This window comes from Phyllostomus hastatus, unplaced genomic scaffold, assembly GCF_019186645.2.
Source record: "Phyllostomus hastatus isolate PE091 unplaced genomic scaffold, TTU_PhHast_1.1 phas_contig_198, whole genome shotgun sequence".
Taxonomy (NCBI): Eukaryota; Metazoa; Chordata; class Mammalia; order Chiroptera; family Phyllostomidae; genus Phyllostomus; species Phyllostomus hastatus.
Window position 1 is genome coordinate 4,386,572 of NW_025333715.1, and position 26,181 is coordinate 4,412,752.

Sequence of the window (26,181 nt, forward strand, 5' to 3'; positions counted from 1 at the left end):
GACCCTGCCCGTTCCCGCCTCCCGTCCCTCTGCTCTGGGCCGGGCCCAGACACAACCGCAGCATCCTGACAGCTCCCAGGTGGTGGGGAGGGAGGGCTCCCAGGACTTTGCAAAACCTCCAGAGGCATTTAAAAACCTGCACAACAGCCCAACCCCCAGGAAGCCTTCACGCCTCTCTCAAATCCTAGTCTCTAAGCAGACGGGTAGCCTCTGGCGAGACTTCTGAAGAGACTGGCCCCATTCATCAACAAGCACGCTTTCAGGAAGGGCCTGGCCAGTGCCAGGCGCGCTGTGGGTGGAAACCAAAAGATGCCGCGGCTGCTCTCCACAGGCACCAGCACAAAATCACAACACAAGACTAAGGCCAGAAGGGGAAAAGCTGCCAGTGGGGTCAGGGAAGGCTTCCTGGAGGAGGTGGCAACCGGAAGGTTCTCTCCCTGAACTTAACCCTTACTTGGAACACCACTTTCTGGCTGTTCCGTCTCCCCTCCCACCACTTACTGGCATGCCATGTGTCAACCATGTGACAGCACTCACAGGTCTAGACTAGACGGGTTCTCTCTGGTCTCTTGCCAGCGCCTCCCCCCTGCCCCACCCCCCCACCCCCACCTTCAAACCCAGCTCGACCCCTACATCCTCCAGGAAGGCTTCCTTAACAAACCCCTTCTGTCTTCAGCGTCTCACACATACATCTCTTGCTACACTTAGTTTTTTTTTAAAGATTTCATTTTTATTTTTAGAGAGGGAGGGGAGGGAGATAGAGAGAGAGAGAAACATCAATGTGCGGTTGCTGGGGGTCATGGCCTGCAACCCAGGCATGTACACTGGCTGGGAATCGAACCTTCGACACTTGGGTTCGCAGCCCGTGCTCAATCCACTGAGCTATGCTAGCCAGGGCTTACACTTAGTTTTGTAATTTGTCTTCACATCCACCCGCCCTTCCCCTTAGTCAGCTCTGTTGATTCAGGGGCTATTTCGTTGTCTTTGCATTCTTGGTGCCAGGTCGGGGTAAAGCAGGCACATAACGTGTCTCTGTAGGGCTCAAGAGTATTTTTTTTATTTTATTTCTTTATTTTTAGAGAGACAGGAAGGGAAGGAGAAAGAGAGGGAGAGAAACATCAACCAGCTAGCTGCCTCTCGCACGCCCCCCACCCCAGCATGTGCTCTGGGCTTCCTTTCCGAGTGTCTCCTTCGACATTTGTCACGCCCAGTGAGGCAGGTGGGGCAGGACAACAGGTCTCTACGGAGAACGGGACATTAGCTTTGCATAATGCCAGGCTCTGGCAGGGGACATTTATCTGCACTTTCACCGTCTGTGATTCTCGGTGCCCCGCACACAGAATCGCTGGGAGAATCCGGCCTGCGTCTGAGAGCTCAGGAAACGTGCCCAGGACGTGCAGTCTGGACGGATTATAGGAGGTACTGCTGGCAAGGCCAAACCTCACGTTGTTCCCAGTACAGACCCCTGGCGTGCCCTGGCAGATGGACGAAGTCTGCCTCCACGCACACGGACCTGTTTCTGTAGGCTCCGCTATCTGGGTCAATCCTTCCCCTTGTTTAAAAAAAAAAAAAAAAGCTGAACACAGTCTGTTGTATTACGTTTAATATCCCATTAGAGACATTTCTTTTTTTAAAGATTGTATTTATTTATTTTTAGAGAGGGGAGGGAGGGAGAAAGAGAGAGAGAGAGAGAGAGAAATATCAATGTGCAGTTGCTGGGGGTCATGGCCTGCAACCCAGGCATGTACCCTGGCTGGGAATCGAATCTGCGATGCTTTGGTTCTCAGCCCATGCTCAATCCACTGAGCTACGCCAACCAGGGCTGAGACATTTCTTTTTAGTCTTTAGAATCAGAAAATTGGCCTTTCAGGAAGAGTCAATCTCTCCCTTTGATCGCATAACAGAAATAAAATGAGCTCTTCATGTTTACCTTTTCTCTCTGGCTGCCAGGAAGCTCAGAGGTAAGTAATAGCACTACAGTACGAATCAGAGTCAGAATATTTCCTTCTCACTCCTGTGTCCGTGGCTCCTTCCAATGAAACCTTGTTGGGTCCTTTATGAGAAGGGCACACGTAAATCAGCATTTCTGTAACAGTTCTGCTGAGAGAACTGGGAAAGGACCCAGGTTTAAGAGCTGAAGGCTTGGGCCAATCCCTCACCCCCTCTGAGCCTCAGGCCCCTCCTCGGCAGCCCTGGGAAAGCGGCCTCTCTCCTGTGAGGGCTGCTACTGCCTCGGGGAGGTCACGGGGTCTCAGTCAGCACCATCCCTGCTGAGGCTCTGAAGCTCCCGACCTTGAACACGTTCACGCTTCAGACCTAGTGTGGCTAGAATTTTTATTCGTGTAGAGGAGTCGGAAGAAGAGATTTTCGCGTGTAATCTCCTGACATAAATGCTGCCACCTAATGTGCATTTTTTTCAAAACACTGTGTTGGACAAACTGCACTTGGCTGCTGGCCAGATCTCTCCGAGGCCCCCCCGCCGGTCAAGCCCAGCCCGCCCCCCACACAGGCTGCCGGGCGTGTTCTGGCTGGGGGCGGGGCAGCCGTTTACACCGTCTCTTCCGAACCCTGTCTTCCCCACCCCCACCCCCACTGCCCCCCACAACATCCCAAGAAACCTGCCTTGTTCTGAGAAACCCCAGCCCAGGTCGACTTGACCCAAGGGGGCCCCGACTCAAGCGGGATCGTGCGTAGGTCCCTACCCCGGCCTTGGGGGACTGATTTGAAATGGGCGCCTCGCCCGAGATGAGCGGATGAACCCCTCCCGCGGGCGCGTTTTTGCTGGACGCCAGAGAGGAGCAGGGAACTTTCCGCGGTGCCCGAAACAGTAAGATGATGCAAAACTCAGCCAGTTGGCTGCTACGTCGTCCGTGGTGGGGCTGGGGGCGTGGCCAGTGAGGAGGGTGCGCAGACGTAAGAATACAAATCTGTGAGAGAGATGCCCCCATCCATGCGGCTCAGTACGTTGGGCGCCATCCCGCAAACCGAAAGGTCCCCAGTTCGATTCCCAGTCAGGGCGTGTGCCTGGGTTTTGGGCCAGGTCCCCAGCTGGGGCACCCACGAGAGGCAACCTATCCATGTATTTCTCACATGTCGTTGTTTCTTTCCCTCTCTTTCTCCCTCCCTTCTCGTCTCTCGCAAAACATTCAAAAAACAAAAAACCAACGGAGCCCTGGCTGGTGTGGCTCAGTGGACTGAGTGCCGGCCTGAGAACCAAGGGGTCACTGGTTGGAATCCCGGTCAGGGCACAAGCCTGGGTTGCAGGCCGGGTCCCCAGTGGGGGCCCACGTGAGACCCAACCACACATTGATGCTTCTTTCCCTCTCTCCCTCCTCTCCTCTCTCTCTAAAAGTAAAGAGTAAAATAAACTAAAAATAAATAAGCACACAGCCGAGAGAAAGACCTCTAGGGGGTCCGCGCAGGGCCCCAACCTCCCGTCCTCGTGATAATGTCCCCTTCTCACCCAGACGAGTCGAGCGGGGTGTGCGTCCCCTCGGTCATCGGTCCCAGCACAGGCCTGTGGCTTCCGCACGGGCCCTTCCCGGCCTGCCCCTGACCGTGGCTGGGAGACAGCTTTCTGACAACCAGGGCGGCCCTGAGCTTCTGGGCCTGGCCTCGAACCTGCACGCTGAGGTCGGCACCAAAGGAGGTCCAGAGCCTCAGCTGTAAGGGGTTTTCTCCCTCGGGGAGGGGAGCCCAGGATACACTGGGGCTGGCACTGGGAGAGAAACCGAGGCAGTGCGGCACTGTCTGCCCAGCGGGTGGTGCTGGTCCCCCCCATTCTTGTGCAGGGTGATCTGAAGGGCCCCACCCTCCACTGTGTCCTTGGAGCGCAGGGACCTGTCTCACCTGTTCCCCACCTTCCAGGGTGAGCACCCACTCAGCTGCCTGCCTGCCTCTGCTCACACGCTCACCCATCTCTGGCGGTTCCTGTCCACCCTCGCCTGCCTCAGACTCCCGGTCCCAAACCCAGGTGGCAGTCACCGCGGGTCACACTGGGTGGGTCACTTCTCCCTGAGCTTGGTTCCTCCTCTGTGTAACAGTGTCCTCAGTACCTCTCGTTTCTCGCCCATCCCTTCCCCTCCTTTAGGGAACAGCCGCTACCCACTCCCCCGCAGACCACGTGGTCAGTAGCGCTGGCCGCGCCCCACCCCCGCTCCAGTGGAGGGTACCAGAGCCATCCGGCACTCTGGGTGCCCCGCCTCTCGGGCTCATGGGCCCTGGGGCTCGTGGGAGCCACACCCTGAACTTCGGCTGGAACAAGACACACGCCGTCCCCTGAAGTCAAGGCGCCAAGGGCCACGTGAGCGAGAGCACCTTACCCCTGCGTGGAGACAGTCCCCGAGAGAATGAAGCGAGACCGAGCGAGACAGAGCAGTGTAGAGAGGGCAGGTCCCAGTGACCTCCTAGAGGCCCAGGGTCCAGCCTGCGTCCAGAACCGAACCCTTTTCTAAGCTGTTTTCAGTGTGGCTTCTTGTGCTGCCTGCAAGAGTCCTGGGCAGTAGTGCAGGGGGAGCTGCCTGGCGTGGGGGTTCAGCCCTGGGAGGCCTAGACGCAGCAGGGCCGGAGCCGGGCCAGGGTGAGGCAAGAGAAGTGCCCAGGGCCTGGCACTGAAGGGGGCACTCAGCTGTGACCCCCCCCTGAGGGGCCTCTCTGGCCTCACCCTCACCCTGGTCTGCAGGACAGCTCCTGGCTTTGCCCAGGGAGGAGGGGCAGCACGCCCCTCAAGGTGAAGGAAGACAGCTCTGCCCTCGCTGACTCCTTAGCGGGGGCACCTGCAAGAATGAGCCCTGGTCTGGGGTCCGGAGAGCCTGTCCACCCCTCAGCCCACCGCCCCGTGGCCTCAGGCAAATCCCTATGAGAATGGAATGGTAGCTGTCTCACCTGTTCCCCACCTTCCAAACAAGTGGAGTTTTTAAACGGACATGCCGCCACCCAGCTAAAAGACTACAGTTCCCAGCCTCCCTTGCAGCTAGGAGTAGCCACGTGACTAAGTTCAGGCAGGGATAGCAGGGGAAGGAAGAGGTACAGCCATCTGGGAGGAGGCAGCCCCTTCCGTCCTCCGGTGCCCTGCGGCTGGGCATGCAGAGGGTCCTCCTGCATTGGGCCGACGTCCCAGGCACAGACGCTGCCAGAGGAGAGCAGCTCGGGTCCCTGAGGATGCATGGAACCAGCCGCTAGACCAGCTCTGGACGAGCTCCTTATGGAGCGAACCATGAGAAAGACAGGATGCTATGTCATTTAGGGCGCTGCTCTTTTGCATTTCTGTGCCTCAGTTTACGTTCTAACTGGCTCCCTACCCCAGGGATCCCCGTTAGCCATTTTGGTTGTCCCAACTGGGGGTGGGGGCAGGTGCTACTGGGTAGAGACCCAAAGGTGCCCAACATCCCACAGTGCACGGCACAGTCCCCCTGACAGAGGACGGTCTGGGCCAGAAGTCTGCGGAGCTGCTGCCGAGAAGCCCCGCTCCACCCTCTCTGACGTTCAGTGTTCCCGCCCACCCTCGTGTTTCCTGAGCGGTCCCCTGCGAGGTGACAGACACGCGCCTACCGTCAGGAAAGGCCACAGTCCCGCAGAGATGCTCACGACGTCTTTTTATTGCAATAAATTAAGATGGAAGCCCCAGAGGGAGAGAGCGAGGCAGGTTGCCGATCTGTGTCCACCACGAGGCAACAGCGCCCCACACGGGAGGCGGGTTCAGGGTGGGGGTGCGGGGCTGGGGGACCTGGCTCAGGAGCAAGGGCAGGGGGAGGGGGCGGGAGCTGCCGTGGGTGACCCCCAGACTGTCCACAGAGCTCACCCCATCCCCACGCCTCCTGCCTGGGACCCTCAGTCCCCCCTCAAACACACATCTCCTCCCCCCACGTGTCTCCCCACTTCCCCCAGACTCTCTCTCTGTCTCTCTCTCTGTCTCTCTCTCACACACACACACACACACCTCCTTCCCCGTGGCCTTGCCCCTCTAACAGCCCTCCACACACACCAGTGCCAAGTCTGAGCCCAGAGGGGTGGGGGCTGGTCCGGACCAAGCTGACCCCCGTCCAGATGGGGCCCTTTCCTTGGGTCAGCTTGGAAGCAGCCACCAGGAGCTGTGGGGTCCGTGGTGCCGCTGGGTGGAGCAGGGACCCGAGTGTGACTGGAGACTGAGTGGGAACGTGGGAGCCCTGGAGGCTCGGGACTCCACGTGGAGGGAGGGACAGGAGTGCCGGGCAGCACAAAGGCACTGGGGGCCAGTGGGGGTGTCCCAAGAGCCGGGGAAGGCGGGCACGGGGTGAGCTAGCCTGAGGCGGGGAGCCCCAGCCCTCAGCCAGCGGCAGCAACACCTCCGAGCACCCAGGTGCCCCATCTTTCCACAGCCAGGGTCCGCCCCAAGCACCCAGAGACATCTGCTGGGATGGAGGGTCCGGAGGCCCGGAGGTCGTCCTCCCTTTGCCCCAGGGTCTCCAAGCCGGGTGGGGCCGGGGAGGGTGCCCGGGGCCCCAGCCCCAGCCCAGAGCCTTCAGCTCAGACCTCTGGGCCTCCGAAGGCCAGGTTGTCGCGGACCATCAGTGTCTTGCGGAGGTCGCGGTCCACCGCGGGGCGCTGCATACGCCACTTGTGCGCCTCCTGCAGGCCGGGCTCGAAGTAGTAGATGCAGGCGCCGAAGCCCACCAGGATGAGGACGGAGATGACCAGGTAGACCGGCACGAACCAGTCCAGGAAGTGCGGCATCGCCGTGGCCCCAGCTGCTGAGACAGAGGTGGTGAGGGCCGGCAGAGGTGACCCGTGTCCTGCCCGCCAGCCCAGGAGGTCCGCAGAGGTTCCCAGAGCCGAGGGAGTCTGAGCATCACTTTCTAGATGGGAAGCCTGAGCAGGAACAGACCCCCAGGACAGGCACGGAGCTGCCCCCATCACGGGTGGCCCAGCCCCTCTGCAGCACAGTGCCCCAGCTCAGGCAAGGTGCCCAACCTCTCCGGGCCTCGGGGTCCTCCCCTGCGGAAGGGGACCTCCTGGGGAGCCTCCTGGGGATCATTGAGGCGACGGACCCCCTCAGAGCACTCGGTAAAGGAGAGCGCGGGCGATGCCTCCTCTGAGCTGCACCGGCTGCGCAGTTTAGTTACAGAGGCCGCCGCCGCCAGCCCCCTCACAGATGGGCGGGTCCCCGGCCGCCCACACATCCTGGCCAGGTGCGGCTGGCGAAAGCGTGGCAACCAAACACCCGGCCCCGGGGGACCTGGTGGAAATCAACAGGGGCCACAAAGGCTCCCGAGCTCAGGCCCACGCCCGACGTCAACATTATACTGAGTACAGACACGGGCACCAGCCCCCAAACGTGGGCCTCGGTTTCCACGTCTGTAAGATGGGAACAAAAATGGTGCCAAAGGCCGTGAGGCTGTTGTGACTGTTACGTGAATGAATGGATGTGAAATGCTCAGAAGCAGTGCCTGGCACAATATAAGTGCTATACGGTAGTTTGTTTTTATTTTCTGAGACTCAGTTTGCCTTTCTGGGAAAGAGGGAGGCTCAGAGTAGGACCCACTTCTTAAAGGTTTGGGGTGAGGAGCCCCCTCTGCTTGCCAGGAAGGGAGAGAACGGCAGGCCTGTGGGGTGGGGGTGGCTGGCCCCGCAGGACGGAAACTGAGGCCCAGGTGGGTTCGCTCGCTCGGCCTGGGTCATCCAGCTGGGAGCTGGACCCAAGCCCCAGTGACGTGCTGAGGTTCGAGTCCTCCCAGGGGAGGGGGGAGGGAAGACACATGAGCAGGAGCCCACCTTGGCTTCTGCGGGGAGAGAAAGGGTCCGGATGGAATGACCCCAACTTCTGGGACGCCTGTCTCCAAATGCCACCTGCTCTTGTGCCCCTACCTCCAGGCAGGTCTGCAAGGCGGGCTGCAACCCAGGGGAGGGACAGATGCTGCTTGCCAGTCCTGCACCCATCTGGAGCCCCGCCCCTGCACCCCAGGGTCCCTACTCGCTGTTCTGAAGCACAGACGTCTCAAGGCGCTCTGTTCCTGGAGGAGCAAGTTGAGGACTGCTCTAAAGGCATGCAGTCAGGCTAGCACAGGGCCCTCCTCCCCGTCTGCCTTTCTGGAGCACCAGGGGTAGAGGTCACAATTGCCTGGTGCTGCCTGCGGGGGGGGGGGGCGGGCCCACTGGGAAGGGGGTCCCCGAGCAGCAAGGCTGCTCCAAACCCGCCTGACAAGAGCCAAGGTGACTCGTGCCCCCTCCCCGGCCCCAGCCAAGACCCTTGTCCCCTTCCAGCTTCAACACGAGAACGGGGTGCTCGGGCGGAGTGGCCGCTGTTTCAGCTGCAACGTGTGGCTCTGTGAGGCTGAGTTCGGGGCCCCCCACCCCCTCCGGCCCTGTGAACAGAATCCCAGGCACTCAGGGGCAGACTGAGGACCCCTAGCCTGTGCCGGGCTTCTTGGTGGACCGGCCTAGTTGGAGCCAAACACTCACTGGCCTTCTCTGTGACCTCGGGCCACCCCTCACCCTCTCTGGACCTCAGGGTTCCCCAGCACAGTGACAGGGGTGCGGCGCGGGGTTATCAGGTGACCTGTAAGGAATTTTCCAGTTCCATTCCAGCCAAGCTCCAGGACAGTGTACGGGCTGCAGACCCCCCTCTCTCCCTGCCTCCCGAGCCACCGGCATCACTCGGCCCCCCACCCACCGCGTGCCCACAGACCCACCTCACGCCCTGCAGAGAGACGCCTGGTCCGGGGCTCTGCACTGAGCTCACCACCTCGGCCCGAGCAGCTCAGCGGTTCAGCATTGGCCCTCGGACTTAGTCACAGCTGCCGTTCCCAGAGACACTGCCATCTGCGGCCGTCCTGGGTGCTGGAGGCAGAGAAAGGGTGAGGCCAACGCCCCCCACGGGAGACAGAGCTTCTCAGGCCCTGAGCTTCTGGCTGGGCCAGCAGGGAAGAGTCCTGGACTGGTTCGGCACCCTGGTACCTCTCCCTGTCCATCGGAGACCCCTCCCTTGCCCCCCACCCTCAGGATGTCAGGAGGCGGGACCTGTCTCAGCCAATCAGCAGCCTGGCAGAGCAAGGGCTTTATCCTCCGTTGCCTTGGCAACCATCCCTTTCTTCTGGATCCCTGGCACTGTGCACGTGGTGCAGTGATGACAGACAGGGCGGGTTTGGGGGAATCCGAAGAGGAGTGGGAGCCGCCCGCCCAGCAGGTCACTCGGCCCCATAGCTGGAGGGCCTGGAGAGGAGGGGACCCCAACCGGGACACATGGGAGGGTTTAGAGGCCTGCCAGTTGAGAGTAGGGAGAGATTGGGGTCCCTGGCAAGTGGGTGGGGACACGAGTGGTTATCAGTAGAGCCAATGAGGCCATAGGTTACAGAGGGTGCAACAAAGATGGAGGCCGAGAGTCTGGCGCATGGGTCCCACATTGCTTTCGTCTCGGGCCAGACCCCGTTTTCAGCGCTTTATTCACGTTAACTCATTCATCCGTCACGCAGCAAGAAAGCGATGACGCCAGGGATGGAGCCCTGGTCTGGCTCCTGCGCGGCGGCTGCCCCTCCCCGTTCTGCTGCCTCACCAGCCCCACCGCCCCCCCCCCCCGGCTGGGATACGGCCTAAGAGAGTTGTGGGTCCCGGACCCTGAGCACCCCCATATGCCAGGCACGGCCCCCCCATATTTGTCCTCCAACTTGGTTGCTGTCGTGAGCCCACTGCAGGGTGAGGTGGCTGCAGCTCGGAGAGGTGACGCTGTCTACCTTCTTCCAGGCCACCCGGCCTCACAGCAACAAAGCGGGGGAGGGAGTGGGGGTGGGGCCGGCCTCCCGAGCCTGGGTCCTCCTTCCTGTGTGACAGACAAAGTGTCTGCACAGCTGGGTGCCCTGCGTGTACTCCTTAAACCGCAATGGCTTTTGTCTCAGGAGAGAGTGGCCCCAGAGGCCCACGGGGTGGAGAAGAGGCTGTCCCCAAGGAGTCCATTCCCAAAAACCTGAGGACAGGCAGGTGGGACAGGCCGTGAGCGAGATGACTTCAGCACGCTGGGCCCCCCAACCATAGACACCCTGCCCGCTCCCGGCCCCTGCAAGCGTGCTGGGTCCTCTCCAGCACGAGCAGAGCATGCAGAGGGAGTTAGTCCTCGCAGAGAGCTTTCCAGGGGGACACGAGGTACATACATGGAAATACACACCTTACGGCGGGAGTTTTTACCTGCGCGCACACCTGTGCGACCACCGCCCAGACCGACGTCCAGGATATTCCCGCCGCCCCAGGCAGTGTCCTGCCACCTGTGCCCCCGTCAGCACCCCTCCCCACAGGCACTCGCTGCCCTGACTCCTACCACCACAGACTGGTTCTGCCTGTGTCTGTGCTTCCTACCCGTGGGACCACACAGGGTGCGTTCTTCTCCTGTCTGGCCTGTGGCCCCGCACAGGGCTCTCGCTATCCGCTCACGCCGCGGGTATCGGTGCGCCGCGGCCTGTTTGTCCCTCCACCGCTGAAGGACGCCGTTCGGGTTGTTTCCAGCGCTGGGCTAGTGTGAGCAGAGCCACCCCAGTGCTTCTCCCCAGTTTGGAGTGGGAGGGCAGGGAGGAGACGGGGGAGGGACGGCCAAAGGGCACGGAGAAACCGTGGGGCGGGGAGGGGGGATGGGTTTGTTCATTCTCCTGATTGCAGTGGTGGTTTTCTAGATGTGCACATGTGTCGTAGCTTATCAAACTGTATGCTTTAAATATGCGTAGCTTATTATAAGTCAACTATAATAAATCTGTAAAAAAATGTGATCAGTGGCCTTTAGATATTGTTTTAGCCTATGATTCCTTTAAAGATTTTTTACTTATTTATTTTTAGAGAGGGAAGGGAGGGAGAAAGAGAGAGAGAGAGAGAAACATCAATGTGCAGTTGCTGGGGGCCGTGGCCTGCAACCCAGGCATGTGCCCTGACTGGGAATCGAACCTGAGATGCATTGGTTCGCAGCCCGCGCTCAATCCACTGAGCTACGCCCAGCCAGGGCTAGCCCATGATTCTTTATTCACACAAAAGCTTATGGGAAGCTCATTGGCCAGAGCTGCTTTGTTAAACAGAGGGATGGGGCTTCTGGACCCCAGCCTCGCAGCTGCCCCCTGCCCCTCACACTGCCCCAGGGACATGGCCCCAGGGCCCCACAGGAGGCCCAGAGGGTCTCTGAGGCCCTGCCAGCTCACGGTGTTCTTGCCACGAAACCTCCAGGCCTGAGTCTGGCCTTCCTGCCAATCTCCGCTGTTCCTCACGCTCTGGACCCTACACATGGTTATTTGCTGTGGCACCGGTGCACGTGACGAGCACCCAGTCACCTGACACCTAAGCCAACAGCCACCTCCCCACTGCAGTGTCGCACGAGCTCCCAAGGCATCCTTCGTGCATCTTCGTCTGGGCTCCTGCTGCTCCGGGTGGCTGCCACCCACTGTGCCGCATGTGGTTGTTGTCATCTGCTCATCCGCCACGGACAACTCCCTGGAGCGGGGATGACATGTCCCGTGCTGGGGTCATTCCCCCAGCACCAGGGGCCTGGCCCAGGCCCATGGCAGGCACCCAGCACGTGCTGGATGAATGGCTCGGCTCAGTCCCTCCTCGAAAGGGATGACCAGGGTCCAGAGTTTTCCCATGACTCTCTCAGGGCCTCAGTCACCTGGCCCTCGGTCACCTCTGTGGCCTCATCGCCTCCCACCCTCTCCTCTCTCCATCTGCGTCAGCCGCGGGCCTCCTTGCAGTTCCTCTGAAGAGCCAGGAACGCTTCCCCGGGGGTCTCAGCACTGGCTGCTCCTGCTGCCCGAAGCCTCTGCTCCGATGCAGGTAAACTGGCTCCTCTCACTGAATTCAGGCATTGGCTCCAATGCCGCCTTCTTCCAGAGGCCTCCCCTGACCTGGAGCAGCTTCTTCCTACCCACCTCTATGTACCCCCTCGCCTGCCTTGCTTTATTTGCATGGTGCTCATCACCGCCTGACTTCCGGGAGTCCCCCCCCCCACACCCCTCGCCATTGGGGAACCAAAGCCCCATCTGTGCTGGGGCCGGGGTTCCATGAAGCCGTTTACTCCCAGCTCTTTCTAAGCAGGACGCTAGTTTCGTCTGCAGTGAGACAGATTTAGGTTAAACAGGGAGTCCGCCTCCCCTCTGCCAGGGGCCACGGCGGTGAGCACACGGGGCGATCTCGGTCTGATTTCCCCAATGCACCAAGCCGATCAGTAATGTCTGATTCCTTCATGCTCTCGGCGTGGGGCACTGGGTCTGCCCTTCAAAAGAATGACTCAATGAACCACTGCTGAGAATGAGTGGATGAGTGAACAGAACGACTGACTGGAAAGCCATCCATTCATTCAACAACTGTTTATGGAGCAACTGCCATGTGCCAAACACTTTTTAAGGGGCATCTTGCACTCTAGCTGGAAAGGTAAGGAACAAGTACTATTATAAATGTTGGGAGAAGCCATCTGCCATGGGCCCTGAGCATGCCTGAGCATCCTAAGAAAGCAAGACCCTGAGAGCTCCTCACCCAGGCCATTTCTCAGGGCTGCGATGGCAGCCGGCAACCTCGAGGAGTGACGCAACAGCTCCCCGGGGACAAAGAACAGGACAGGGGAAGCAGCACAAACCAACACAAAGCCCTGGCCATTGGTTTTACTGTAAGTAATAAGGCCCTCTGTCTCTTACTGAGGAGCTTCGCGGCTTCTGCCAACATCCGAGAGACAGTAACAGACTATTATGCAACAGCAACAAACAGTTTATTGGCTTGCAAGTACGGCAAAATCTCGGAGGCTTCGTGGTTCTTGACGATGTGTTAAGTGGAGATTAGAGCTATTGAGAAACTAGAGCAGAAGAAGGGAGAAAAGGAGAATGGGGGCCTCGCCGTTTTAGACAGGTCATTGCGAAAGGCTGCTCTGAGAGGGCGACACTGGAGCGGAAACCGGAATGAGAGAGGAAATGAGCCACGTGACTCCTTGGCAGCAGAGCATTTCAGCCAGAGGCAACCACAGGGGCAGATGTCCTGGGGTGGGGGATACGGTGAATATCTGAGGGCAGCTGAACCGCCCCATGTGGCTGCAGGAGGCGTAGAAGAGAGGGGAGCAGAGGATGAGGTCAGGGAGACTGCTGGGGAGCGGGGGGGCAGAACACGCTGAGCTTCAAAAGCCGAGTGAAGTGCTTGCGATGTACTTTGAGATGGGAACTGCTGGTGGTTTGTGGTTTGTTTGTTTTGTTTTGTTTTTTTAAGATTTTATTTATTTATTTTTAGACAAAGGGGAAGAAAGGGAAATATCAGTGTGTGGTTGCCTTTCGCAGGCCCTCAACTGAGGACCTGGCCAGCAACCCAGGCATGTGCCCTGATTGGGAATGGAACCAGCAATCCTTTGGTTAGCAGGCCGGCACTCAGTCCACTGAGCCAGACCAGCCAGGGCTGCTGGTGGGTTTTTATCGGAGATGTGGCCTGTTCTGATTTCCGTGTTAAAAGGATGGCTCTGATTGCTGTGTGGGGAGTAGCCTGTAGCCCTGGGGACCAGGGTGCAAACCGGAAGTCAGTCAGAAGGCCGTTACAGTAGTCCCCGTGGGAGACGGCAGTGGCTTGTCCTGGTGGTAGTGGAAGAAGTAGGGGAGGCAGTGGGAAGTGGTCAGCTTCTGGATGCATGTTAAGAGTAGAACCCGCCCTGGCTGGCGTAGCTCAGTAGATTGAGTGCAGGCTGTGAACCAAAGTGTCACAGGTTCCATTCCCAGTCAGGGCACATGCCTGGGTTGCAGGCCACGGCCCCCAGCAACCACACATTGATGTTTCTCTCTCTCTGTCTTTCTCCATCCCTTCCCTCTCCAAAAATAAATAAATAAAATCTTAAAAAAAAAAAAGAGTAGAACCCGTAAGCTCGCTTAAGGGCTGGCAGTGAGTTGAGAGGAGCCAAAAATGACCCCAAGGTTTTGTTCTGGAACAGCTGCAAGGTTGGAGTCGACTGAGATAGGGAAGACGGGGAAGGGGCAGGTTTGGAAAGAATCAGGAGTAGGGTGAATGCGCATGAATGAGCAGAAGTGAACTAATGAATCACTGAAGGCCTTCTTTTTCCGAGGCGTGAACTAGGAGGCCTGTCCCATGGGCAGCACCTGCAAGGTCTGAGGCCAGCGCTGGAACACCCGCTCAGAAAAGGACGGAGCATTTCCTTTAAGAAGGCTCCGCCCCGCTCCGCGAAACCCCGCCCAGGGAGAGTCACGTGTTCCTCAGGGAGTGCAGGGGCTGGGCTGCAGCACGGTTTGAAAGCTAGCCGCGCGCCGCCCGAATAACGATTTGGCCTGCGACTGGGATGGCGGTGTTGCGGCCTCAGGACCAGCTGCCTGGCCTCAACACGGCCACCATATTGGTAGGCGTCGGCAGCCCGGCTCCCCTCGCCCACCTTTCCTCCTTGGCTGTGCTTCAGCTACGCGGTTCTCTGCGCTCTCCCGGTGCTGGCCCTCGCGGTTCCGTCAGGGGTGTGGTGGGCGGGATAGCCACATTCTGAACCAATCAGAGTAGCCTCCCTCTGAAGCCGAGAGTCGCCTCCTCACCAATAGGTGCGCGGCGGGCTCTTTTCCGGTTTGTGATTGGTTTCTGGCTTGGGGAGCCCGCGCGCCGGATAGGTAGCTAAGTGGCTAAGGTCCGCGCGGGGCGGGGACTTAGCTTTCCCGGGTCGCGGAGGGCTCCCGGAATGGTCCAGCAGGCCGAGGGAGGGTGCGGAAGGCAATGAGTGCTGTAGCAACAAGACCCGAGTGGTGTCTTCCACCCGTACCTAGCAGAGTGCTCGTTCGGTAAATAGCGCCCTGCGCGCTGGAGCCAGAATCCTGGGAGTCGCGGCCACCTTCGGTCCGCGCCCAGATCCCCATGCCCTCCAGAGGGACTGCTGTGCCCAGGTACCAATCGGCCGCCTTCTCTCTCTGGGCAGCTGGTGGGCACGGAGGATGCTCTTCTGCAGCAGCTGGCCGATTCGATTCTCAAGGAGGACTGCGCCTCCGACCTGAAGGTGTAAGTAGTTGAGGTTGGGGTTGTCCGATCGCTCGGCTGTGGCCTGGGTGCGAGGGAGAGCGGAGGAGCCGCCCGAGGCGGGAGAAGGTGGGGCAGGTTGGCCAACCCCTTAACCATCGTTAACGCTCGGTCTGCCCTCGCTGACCCTGCGGGCGTCTGGTAGCACCCCAACTAAGGTATCCTCCGTCACTCTCTGCCATATACTGGTTCTCTTCCTCGTTAAGATTTGTCACCGCAAGAAAGTTCCTTGTTCACCTGTTCTTTTACGTGTTTCCAACCCACCACGCCCATGGACCCCAAGGTCAGCCTCTTGAGGCCAGGGCCTTTGGCTTTTGCTCCCTGGTGAATCCCCAGTGCCTTGAGCAGCGCCTGCCACAGCATAGATGTATCCCCCGAATTTGGAGAAAAGTGATGAAGGGAAGTATAATTTGTTTTCCTTCTAACCTGATGGGAAGTAGAAACAGCTGCTGAGGGAGTCAACTGCTGTATGTGTGGGGGTGATGTCTGCCATGACAGATGGAGAAACTTCCACGGTCCGTGTTGAAGGAGGACGATCCAAATCTAAAGAGCATTTCCTCCATGGGAACTGGAGACTCGCCTTACTAGGTAGAGTAAATCCTGATACGGCACCTGCACAAATCTCTGATGAAAGACCGTCCATGGATCCATCTGCCGTACACATCTGGCCAGGCTCTCAGGCCACAGAACATTGAACACAAACAACCGTCTCAAACCCATAACTTAGAAATAGGAAAGGACTATTTTTTTAAACAGTTCATCCAGTTAGCACCAGGGTAAATGGGAAACGTGGACAAATTGGCCTATATCGGGCAAGGCAGAAAGAAGTGTCGTGGAAACCCTTGCTGGAAAAGGGCAAGGAACATGACGTGCAGAAATCTGATGGAGACCCCACTCTCGAAAAAGAAGCTCCTTCTTGACGTTTTGTGCTGCTGAGAAATTTAGTAAGAACTTGAATATTTTTTAAAAGATTTTATTTATCTTTAGGGAGAGAGTAAGGGAGGGAGAGAAACATCCATTGGTTGCTTCTCGTGACCAGGCACTGAACCCGAAACCCAGGCACGCGCCCTGACCAGGAATCAGACTGGCTTTGCTGGATGACGCTCAACCAAGTGAGCCACACCGGTCAGGGATGGAAACCGAAATTCTAAGGGGCATTCGAAGACCAGATGACAGAACAACAGAATGACAGAAAAAGGGAAGTTGCAGACCTAAGGGCAAAAACGGGCTGAAAATAGTACAATGCGCAATCGAACGACTAGAAACAGCAACATCAGAGGAGGTGTAACTCAGCACTTCATTACCTACAAAGAAGAAAGATTTGAGAAAATCACAAAAATGTTTAAAGATGTAGTAGAAGAAAACATCCCTGGAATGAGTAAAGAGTTTAATTTTTCCATGATAAGGGGACTGTACACCTTATTCCAGGAAAAATGGACACAGAACACTTCATGTCGAGGTAAGTTACTGAACTTCAAGGGTAAATGATTCTTCAGACTGCCCAGCCGGAAAGGCAGATCCCCATGCGGGCATCGAGCATCGGTTCACTCTGTCGCCAGACACTTCCAGCTGCTGCGTCTGGAGCGCACAGCAGGAACCGGACTGCGCCTTCTGAGCTTCTTTGGTTTTGTGGAGCCAAGTGGTAGTTCTGGCCAATGAGTTCTAAGCAGAAAAATGATTTGTCTCTTTTTTGGTGAACTGTTTAATTGACAGTGAGCTGTCCTCAGTGCCCTTTGTCCCTCCCATGGTGACCTGCAATGTCCCAGGGTGGCGGCCTCATCAGTGTGGGCCCAAGGTCATGGTCAGAGCAAACTGTGAATATATATAATAATAACAACCATAATAATATGTCTTGTCCAAATGGTAGGGCAAGATATAAGAATGTTAATTTTCTCATTTTTTATAATAATCAGTGCGATACAGAGAAAATTCAAACGTGCGGTTTAAAATGATACCAATTTACTAACTTTTTCATAATTTTTTTCTTAATTGGGTCCTTTCAGGAAACAGTCTCTGATTAAAAAATAATTTATCCAAGTTCATCTGTTTTTTTTTCAGTTCTACTTTATATTTTTTGCCTTTATTAAATGCAGATAAAATTAAATTAATACTATTGTCCTATTTTAGAGTATATCTACTCTAGTGTCTGAATGTGTATAGTACGTTACGTACATGACCATGATGTTGCGTACATGTTCAGAAAAATGCTCTAATGTTAATTAATACTAGCAATTTAGCTTTCATGTTTTTTGTGCTTTTCGGTGTTTCCTGAACGGGAGGATGCTGGGTGGGGGAGGTGGGTAGTAGGGACATGTGGAGATGGGCGGAAGTGGAGGGTCCAAGGAAAACCTTCCGTGGGGATTTGACAACAGAGACTGAGTCCCGATGAGAATGACGAGGGTGGCGTGTCCAAGGTCACACCGCTGCCAGTCGGCAGAACTGGAACTTGAGCCCTGTCTGTCACACTCCCAGGGAGCTCCGCCTTACCCCTAAACTCCACGGTCAACACACCATCCTCTGAGCCCGGTGCCCCTCTCGGCGGTGTGGCTCGCCAGCCTCGCGCCCCCCTCCACCCAAAACTGCCCCCTGCGAGGCAGTGACTGAACAGCCCCTCTCCGGCAGAGGAGCCGGGAGAAGGCAGTCCGGGCAGGACCGGCTCCGCCCTGCCCTGTGCTTGCCCCAGGGGTCCCCCCACGAGGCGTCAGGTGCACAGGTGAGGCACCTTTGACGGCCTCCTCTTCTCCGAAGGACAGCATGGGAGTGGTCACGGGAATGTCATGCAATGTCTCTTTCAGCCACTTGGCGCAGTCCCTCCCTCTGCCTTCCAATGTGACGCGCCCCCGAATTGACCTGATTGTGTTCGTGGTCAACCTCCACAGCAAATACAGGTGAGAGCCAGCGGCGGGGGCTGTCGGGGCTCAGGGGGACCTGGCAGAGGCGCGCACTAGGACAGCGGCCTCGCTTATGATGGGGAGCGGAGAGGCGGGGAGAGGCTGCCTGGGGAGCCGGTGGCCGGCGCAGGGTGTTCAGAAGACACGGATACATCCTAGCAGCGTCCCTGTCGCTTAGCTGAGGCTCTCTGGGGTCTGCCCTGCATCCCTGGTGGCAGGCCAGTGACGAATGACACAGACCCCTGTCCTTCACGTGCTCCTAGCCCTTGGGGCAGGAGGCTGGACTTGGGAATGCTGGTGAAGCCCACACGACCTCTGACTCCCAGGACTCAGTCAGGGTGGACTTTCTGGTGGTGGAGGTGACACTGGAAAGGTGAGAGGCGAGGAGTTAGCCAGGTAAAGGTGGGAGTGTTTAAACAAGGTGTTGGGTTCAAACACGGCAACCTGATTGGAAGGCAACTCGGCAGGACCTGCAGGTATTTTTAAAAGACGCACGCCGTGCCCCGGCCGGCCGAGCTACTGCCCCACTGACACATTTGCGTGGACGCGCGAGGATGCGTGTGAGCGGGTGCTCGTGCAGCGTGTCCGCGCCGAGGAGGACGTGGGGGCCACGGGAACGCGCGTCACTGGGAAAACGGTGGCGCCGTGGTCGTTCCACGGAATGAGACACATGTGGCACAGCCAGCTACGCCCAGTGAGACGCCCGTACCTACCCGTCCCTGTCTGTATTTGCACGTGAAACATTCTAGAAGAGTTACAGCCCACACTGTTGGCAGCAGCTCCCTCTGGGGGGAGGGGACTGAAGGGCGGCGCCAGAGAGGGAGCCAGCACTTCCACCTCCACGCTCACGCCACTCTCCTGCAGGCTTGAGTGGCCCCCTAACTGAACGCAGACAATGCAAGGAGAAAGTGTCACTGCGGGGCAGTGTCCTGTCACCCTCCCGTCCTCCCCTGGCCTCTGCGGGGTGAGGAGCGGGGGCTTCTGGGTTCGCCGTGGTAAGGTTTGTCCTCCCTTTGTTTTCTGTCCCTGCCCTGGCGCCGCGGCCGCAGCCTTCAGAATGTGGAGGAGTCCCTGCGCCACGTGGACGCCGCCTTCTTCCTGGGGAAGGTGGGCTTCCTCGCCACGGGCGGTAAGTGCGCCCCTGCCTGCCACTGCCTGCCACTGCCCGCCACCGCTCACCCTGCCCCCCGCCCCCCGCCGAGGGCAGCTGGCGGTGGGGTAGACTCCTCGCTCAGGCGGCCTGGCGGAAGGAGAGAACACGGGCTTTGGAATCCGACCTGGTGTCGGTCTTCCTGAGAGCGCCCCTGAGCAGGGCTTGCCGCCGAGCTAACCCTGCTGAGGGCGTAGCTCAGAGTCGCCTGGTGGTTTTCTAGAGTAAAGCCCAAACCCCTGCAAAGGCACGGCCTGTCTGCAGCTGGGCCGCCGCCTTCCTGCCCGGTCTCTCGTTCCCTGGTTCGGCTTGTAGTATCTGAGTGGGCCCTGCTGCCACTGCTACTCTGCATCGTTAACAGCGGAATGACGGTAGCTGACCTTCGCCGAGTGCTCGCTGTACGCCAGACACTGTTGCAAGTGCCTTGATTCTGTGGCACTAGTCTTCGAGACAAGCAGCCCTGTGCAGTAGGGGCAGCTGTCTCTTGGACAGCTGAGGAAACTGGCTAAGTGACTTGCCCAAGGCCCCACAGCGAGAACGCGGTGGAGCTGAGAGGCGGGCCTGGGTGTCGTGTTCCTGAGCCACATGCCTTCCCTCTCACGCTCTCCGCCTCTTCCGTCTAGCCAGCCCCTCTTTTCCGTGTCCTGGGGGAAGCCTCCCCGCCCAGCCCCGCAGGCCGGGCCCTCGGGCACCCACCTGCACTACCCCGAGCGGAACTGGCGCTCCTGTTGGGAAGGGCCTGGTGCAGACTACTGTCCAGAAGCCTCTGTGAATAAAGGAATGCCAGGTCGCTGAGCGTGCTCAGTCAGTGGGGCGCAGCTCTCGTGACCCTCATCTTACAGATGAGGGGACCTCGTTTTCCTAGCATTCGAGCTCAAAGTCCTTTTGGCTTTATTGTCTAATTTGACCATCTTGGCGACCTGAAGAGAAGGTGGGACAGGACAGTCTCCCCCCACCACCAAGCAGAACCTGGGGTCAATCAGAGCCTGGGGCTGGAGAGGGGGTGCCCTCGCCTTGCCCGGGGCACCCTGGTTGCAGCCAGACAGGCAGAGATCACCGCTGTGGCACTTTCGGCTTCTTTGCAGCCGGGCGGGACAGTCACTGCAGCGTGCACCGGAACACCGTGCTGAGGCTGGCCCAGGCCTACCGGAGCCCCCTGCTCTTCTGTGACCTGGAGGTGAGGACTGGCACTCGGGCGCGGGGAGGAGCAGTCCGCGCACAGTGGGCTCGCAGGACTGCTCCTTGGAGGAGCCCCGAGGGCCGAGGGAGGGGTCCTGATGTGCAGACACAGGGTCCTGGTTTGAATCCTGGCGTGTCCGCCCCCTGGCTGTGACTTGGGCGGGCCCTCCTACGCCTTGGGGACACAAATGTGCCGTGGAGTGATGACATTCATTCATCGTGAGTGCCTCTTACATGCCAGGTGCTATCCCTTGTCACCTTGCTTCTCCTTTTGCTGTGTTTTCTGCCCTCGTAACTGAGCCGCGGGTGTTTATCTGTGGGTGCCAGTAAATGCCTCCCTCTCCCACGAGGGGGGTAAGTGCGTGGGGCTAGGCACCTGTCTGTCTCGTCACCCAGTGCATCCTCGCGTGCCCCGGCAGCTGGAGTGCCCGGCGCGCCCTCACGCTTCTGATTGCAGACCTTGTCCATTCCCAGCCCGGGGCGGGGGCCGGCGGGCGCGGGCGGGCGGATGTTGGAGGGACGCCTCTGGTGTTGGTTCTGCCCTGACTCTGGTGGCGTTTCTCTCAAGGTGAGCCCTCATCGTGGGCGGTGCCGAGCAGATTTCTGCTGTCTTTTCTTTTTCTCTTCAGCCTCTCCTTCTGCAGTAGAAATCCTGCCGGCTTTTGGGGAGGTCTGCGGAGGCCCCCAGGGCCTGGGCTGCTCAGGTGGTTTGGGGGTCTGTGTATTGGCCTTGAAGTTCATTTAGAAGACTTGTGTTTCTGGTCTGTTCTACTTCTTGCACCCCCCTCCCCCCCCCCCGCAAAGGCGCAGTGATGTAACGCAGAGAGAACTGAGTCAGCGTGCGGTCCTCCACCGCCGTTTGGATCGGGGGTTCTTATTCCAGCGCCTGTGGACTCCTCTGATCTGAGAGGAGAATTCAGGCATCTGTGGACTGGAGCGAGACAACAGTTGCTTCTTTTTATTTTATCAACACCTAAGTGAAATTGAGCATTATGAGTGCAGGCAAGAGATGTCAGTAGTAGTAGCAGAATCTGACTGTTGGCAGAAAGGGCAGGGGCACAGGGGTGCCCGCTAACCTTGTGGCGGGGGTGCAGTTCTGCGTGTGGCCAGTGGGTGGCAGGCCACACCAGGGCCTGGGTTACCCTGGAGCCTGAGCTCTGGAAAGAGGTCTGTTGTCCTCCTGCCGTCCACCTTTTCAGGGCACAGAACCTCCACTCATCAAGTTCGGGCCGCACCGTATTGGGAGGACTTTGCGTGGCAACAGTTGTCGCCCCATTTTACGCAGAGGAACCCACTCCGAGGTGTGGGGTTCGCCCAGCGAACCTGTTCCCTCGCCCTGCGGACAGGGCCGGAGCGGGTCCGTGAGAACGCAGACACGCCAGGCGTTGGCACCGCCCTCTCAGAGCCTGCTGAGCTCCACCAGCCAATTACTTATGCAACAGACCAGAGCTTGCAGAGCTTCTGAAGCCAGGCAGGGGGACTAAGTCCTTCCTTCCTGTGGGCGACAGAGGCCGTGGGGATGGGTCAGACTTGGGTTTGCGGGCCACGTCTCTGGAGTGCGGCGTGCGGACTGGGGGAGGCCTGGCCCGGGGCAGGAGGCCGGCTGTGGGGCCCGGGCGAGGTCAGGCGCTTGCAGGTGTATTTCCGAGCAGGAGGGTTTATTCAACAGCATTTCTCACATGTCTGCGGAGTGCCAAGCACTCTTCTAGGCACTCGGGATGCATCACAGAACAAAACGGTAAAAAAAAAAAGTCCCGGTTCCATTCTGGTGGAGGAAGCGGGCGTAGAGTGCGCCGTGCGTTAGCAAGCGGGCGGTGACGTGGCCGGGGTTGGTGAGGCGGTGGGATTTAGGTGGGGCGACGGGGACGGGGTCATTGGAAAGCGGCCTGTAAGCAAAGACAAAGGCAGTTCGTGGGGGCGCCCGCAGAGAAAGCGCTGGCGGCAGGAGACGCAGCAGGTGCGGAGGCCCTGAGTTCAAGGGGACTTGCCTTGTGTTCAAGGTTCCGCAGCCGCGCAAGGCGAACCAGGGGCGGAGCAGCGGTAGGCGAGCCAGAGTGCCGGTGTGGCCAGGTCGGTGGCGCCTTGCGGGGCGTAGGAAGGGCCGGGACTTTTACTCTCAGCAACGCTGGAGCCACCGCAGGTGTGGGGCCAGGGACAGGTGTGGTCGCACTTGGGTTTCAGATGGGTCCCTGCAGCTGTTGGGAGGAGGGCAGGCTGAGCGGACGCGGGGCGGATGGAGGTGGGCCCAGGGGCTGTTTCCGGAAGAGTTAGCAGCGGCCTGGACTCGGTGGCGTCTGGGGCAAAGGGCCCAGGGTGGTGCCAGTAGAAGGTGCCGGTGGCCTGGGCGCGAGGTGTGGGTGGGAAGAGTCGAGGACGACTCTGGAGCTTTCGGCCTCTGGCTGAGATGGAGACCCCGGGGCTCCGCGCTGGACAAGTTAGGTGAAGGTGTCTCTCAGTGGTCTGCGCAGGCATGGAGTGGGCAGCTGGTGTGTGCGTCTGGCACTCGGAGGAAGGGTCTGGAGAGGCCGTCTGGGACTGAGATGGTTTCAGAGACGCGGGGCCGGAAGAGGTCACGTAGGGAGCGGGAGCCCTGGGGCCCGTAGGGAGTGGGAGCCCTGGGGCCCCCGCATTTAGACTTTGGACAAAGAGGAGGGAGTAGCCTGGGCAGGGGGAGGGGAGCTGGGGGACCGGGGGTGGGGTCCTGGGGCAAGGGACAAAAAGCCATTGGCGGGGGGCAAGGGGCTGCGTGGGATTCCACCGGGGAGTCCGGTGAGAGCGACACTGGTGCCGTGAGGACCGCGACTCCAGCTCTGGGTTCAGGACCGAGGACGTGACAGGGGACAGACCGGGGAGGGGGGGGGAGCGTGAGCGGGAGGACTTGAGGGCGCCTGGCTCTCTAGTTTGGGCCACTGGCTGGACAGCTGGAGAGGGAGCCGGGGAAGGGGGGGATGCTTCCAAGGCCGCCGCCGGCCAGGGGAGGACCGCTGAGCGCCACTCTGCTCGTCCACAGCCGCCTGGGGAGGGCCTCTGACCTGCCCGGCTCCGGGCCCTGGGGCATCCTCACCCCGCGGCGCCTCGGGACCCTGCGGCCCACAGAAGCCCCAAAAAAGGGGCTCTTTGCTGGTGGTGTCTCCCCGACCCAGGGAGGGCGCTCTCTGTCCACCCCTCCACCCCATCCCTGGGGGCGTGTTTCTCAGACCCTGGTAAGGGAGCTCCAGGGGCTGGCCCCTGGTCGAGGCCCCACCGCTGTGGCTGTGGTCGCTGAGTGCGACTCTGGGTGGGCAGTCTGCCCGCCGCACCGGTCCCGCTGGTGAGCCCCTGTCTCCTCCGGAACAGGGCCCGCCGTCTCGGGTGTCCCTGGAGGGCGCTAGGAGGACTTGGAAGCCGCCTGGAGAGGTGTGCCGTGGCCGAGAGCACGGCCGTGAGGGGCAGTGGTGCGCCAGTCTGTCCCCACGTCTCGGACCGCGGGCCCCCCCTGGCGGTCCGTGCGGCCGCCCTGACCCTGTCCTCTGCTCTTCCCCGCAGGTGGACGGCTTCCGAGTCAGCATGGCGCAGCGCCTGGTCCGCATGCTGCAGGTCTGCGCCGGCCACGTGCCCGGCGTGTCGGCCCTGAACCTGCTGTCCCTGATGGGCACCTCCGAGAACCCCTCCGCAGAGGGCCTGTGACGGTCCCCGGGCCAGCGGGGCGGCTCTCCCGGGGGACCCCGACTCCGTGCTCCAGCGGGGCGTGCTGTGGGGGAGCCCAGCCGTGGGCCCAGCCCCCCTCCCACCCCCACAACCCCACTCACTCACTCGGCTTTATCCATCAGACAGGGTCCATCCCCACTCAGGACTTCCTGTGAACACGGAGCCTGTGGCCAAAACCAGTTGGAACGCCACTGGTCCCATCCACCGCTTCCGTGCTGCGGAGGAGCTGACTCGGAAGCATTGAGAGCGGGCGCGGGCACGGGCGGGGGGTCTTGGCCTCGGTGGGCCCACCCAGCCCGCCTCCACGTCTGGGCCTGGCTGTTCTTAGAGCACCTGGTCGTTGCCTCCCGGAGCCTCGGCTTCCCCGGGCGGTGCTGGAGCTCGTGCTCCCTTTCCACGCGTTGGGGGCCCGCACCGAGCGACGACGGGGAGGCCCGAGCTGGCGTCTTCGCTCCCCGTGCTCGCTCGCGCCCGTGTGTTTCTTAATAAAGTGCGTTACTGCCAGGCGCGCGCTCCATGAACGGTGACTCGCCGGAGATCACGCCGAGCTGAGTGCTGAGTTCAGAAACTGGCGCACGTCCAGGGCGACCCACTGGGTCCCTCCGCTTGTGAGGACCAAGCGAGAGGGGCTGGCTGCGGGGCTGGCGGCCGGAGGCTCTGCGTGCCTTGCACGCCTTCGCCCTGGGGTCCGATTGAACCCGAGAATCCTGCCGGCCGGCCGGGCCCTGCCCTCCCCTGTGGCTGCTGCGCCCAGGGGAGCCTGGGGGGTGGGGGGAGCGGGAGGTCTGGTGGGAAAGAACCGGGTCCTGGCTCCCTTGGGGCAGGGCCTGCCCTGCACCCCCCAGGCATCGGGAGGGCCCCGCCAGAGCCTTGGGCAGCGCCGGCCCCTGATCTTCATTGGCCGGCGGGTCAGCTGCAACTCGTTCCCGAGATCACGGCTTCTTTCCCGTGGCCTCCTCCGGGGACCCAGCCCGGCGCCCCACCCCCAGTGCTCAGGTTCACGGACACCTGCCTGTCTGCGGGGCAGCCTCACAGGATGTTTCGGTCGAGGCCCCAAATGTCACTGGACATGTGGCAGGGCACTTCACGCTCCACGGAGCTTTCCTCGCACGGTCGCTCCCGCCGCCTCCCGGCAGACCTGTGAGGTCGGCCTTTCTCATTTCACAGCTGATGAAACCGGGACCTGTAGTCCGAGGCGTGTCCGCAGTCGGAGCCCAGCAGCAGCAGGGCCGGCCCCCCGGCCCTGGCTGCAACCCTCTTCCCCCAGGGGTTTCCTTAGGCGGCTAGTTGCTGAACAGAGGCTGGGGCTTCTGCTGGGCAGGCTCCGAACAGCAGACTCGGCGGCGGAGCACGGGCCTTGGGCCTGAGAAGGCAGCGCTGCCCCCTGCTGGGGGCCTGTCCCAAGGGACCTGGGGGCGGGGCCGCTCCGTGAGGGGGAGGGCAGGGCGCAGGCCAGGGCTGGCCCACCCCAGGGAGGACGCCCGGCAGTACGGACCCAGCCACTGTCTTTTCTGGGCATGTCACTTTGCTGGAGACAAAAGGAGGTCCTCCCGGTACGCCCCAACCTGCAGCCCCTCAGCCAGCACGAGTCCCCACCTCTCCTCCCTCCAGTCCCCACGCCACTGTTTCTGTGCCACCCGGCACCATTGCACAAGAGAAGCTGCGTCACATCCTCCCGCCGAGGGTGTCGAAGCCGTCCCAAGTGCTGGGGGCACACGATGCTGTCCCTGCTGCCAGCCCCAGCGAGCTGGGCAGGGGTCCCGGGACCGAGAGGCCCCCGCCTCTTGCGGCAGCTGAGCGGCCCCTGCCGGCCGGGCAGTGCGGCTGCTTGGCACTGTCCTCTGTCCTGAGGCCAGTCTGACCGGGGGAAGCCCCGGGAGACCTGTCTTCATGCTCAACAGTGCTGGGCTGCTCCCCGACCTCATGACCTTAGGCAGGTCCCTTGTCCTTGTGGGCCTCAGTTTCCTCACCTGTAGAGTGGGGTCAGGTTAACGAAGGCCTCCCTCCCCAGCCGGTTGGGAGGACTGAGGAGGAGAAGCCGTTGTTTTAAACAAAGGTCGGAACCAGTGTTCAGACCTCTCAGCTGGCCGTGGCTCCGGGGTGGCCACGTGGAGGCAGTTACTGACAGCCTACCGGTCCGAGGGGCGGCCCTGGGAGCCGCCCTCCACTGGACCTGGACGCTGCTGGGCCCGTGCCCTCTGAGCAGAGGACGGAGTGGGGCACTCGGGGCCCCTGCTGCATGGTGGAGGCATCCGAGACTCGGTGGGCGGGGGCGAGGATTGTTCAGGGTCAGAGGTGCCTTTG

At 60.2% G+C, this 26,181-nt stretch overlaps 2 protein-coding genes across 3 annotated transcripts; one reads left to right on the top strand and one right to left on the bottom strand.

The window, feature by feature from the left end:
- Positions 1-5,590: 5,590 nt before the first annotated feature.
- On the bottom strand, positions 5,591-10,479 carry SMIM45 (small integral membrane protein 45). Of its 2 annotated transcripts, XM_045835037.1 has the most exons (3): positions 10,321-10,479; positions 8,667-8,814; positions 5,591-6,725 (listed from the first exon to the last, which is right to left on the bottom strand). In XM_045835037.1, the coding sequence occupies exon 3, from the start codon at positions 6,709-6,711 to the stop codon at positions 6,505-6,507; it is 207 nt and encodes a 68-aa protein (XP_045690993.1). In that variant the 5' UTR covers positions 6,712-6,725; positions 8,667-8,814; positions 10,321-10,479; the 3' UTR covers positions 5,591-6,504. The 2 variants fall into 2 exon arrangements, with proteins under 2 accessions (XP_045690993.1, XP_045690992.1); XM_045835036.1 differs by lacking the exons at positions 8,667-8,814; positions 10,321-10,479 and adding an exon at positions 6,949-7,069.
- A 3,560-nt stretch (positions 10,480-14,039) lies between these two features.
- CENPM (centromere protein M) lies at positions 14,040-25,177 on the top strand. Its single transcript, XM_045834924.1, has 6 exons — positions 14,040-14,314; positions 14,873-14,952; positions 17,766-17,858; positions 18,911-18,990; positions 20,097-20,188; positions 23,716-25,177. Exons 1-6 carry the CDS (start codon positions 14,258-14,260, stop codon positions 23,854-23,856), a joined length of 543 nt encoding a protein of 180 aa, XP_045690880.1. The 5' UTR covers positions 14,040-14,257; the 3' UTR covers positions 23,857-25,177.
- The last annotated feature ends 1,004 nt before the right edge of the window (positions 25,178-26,181 follow it).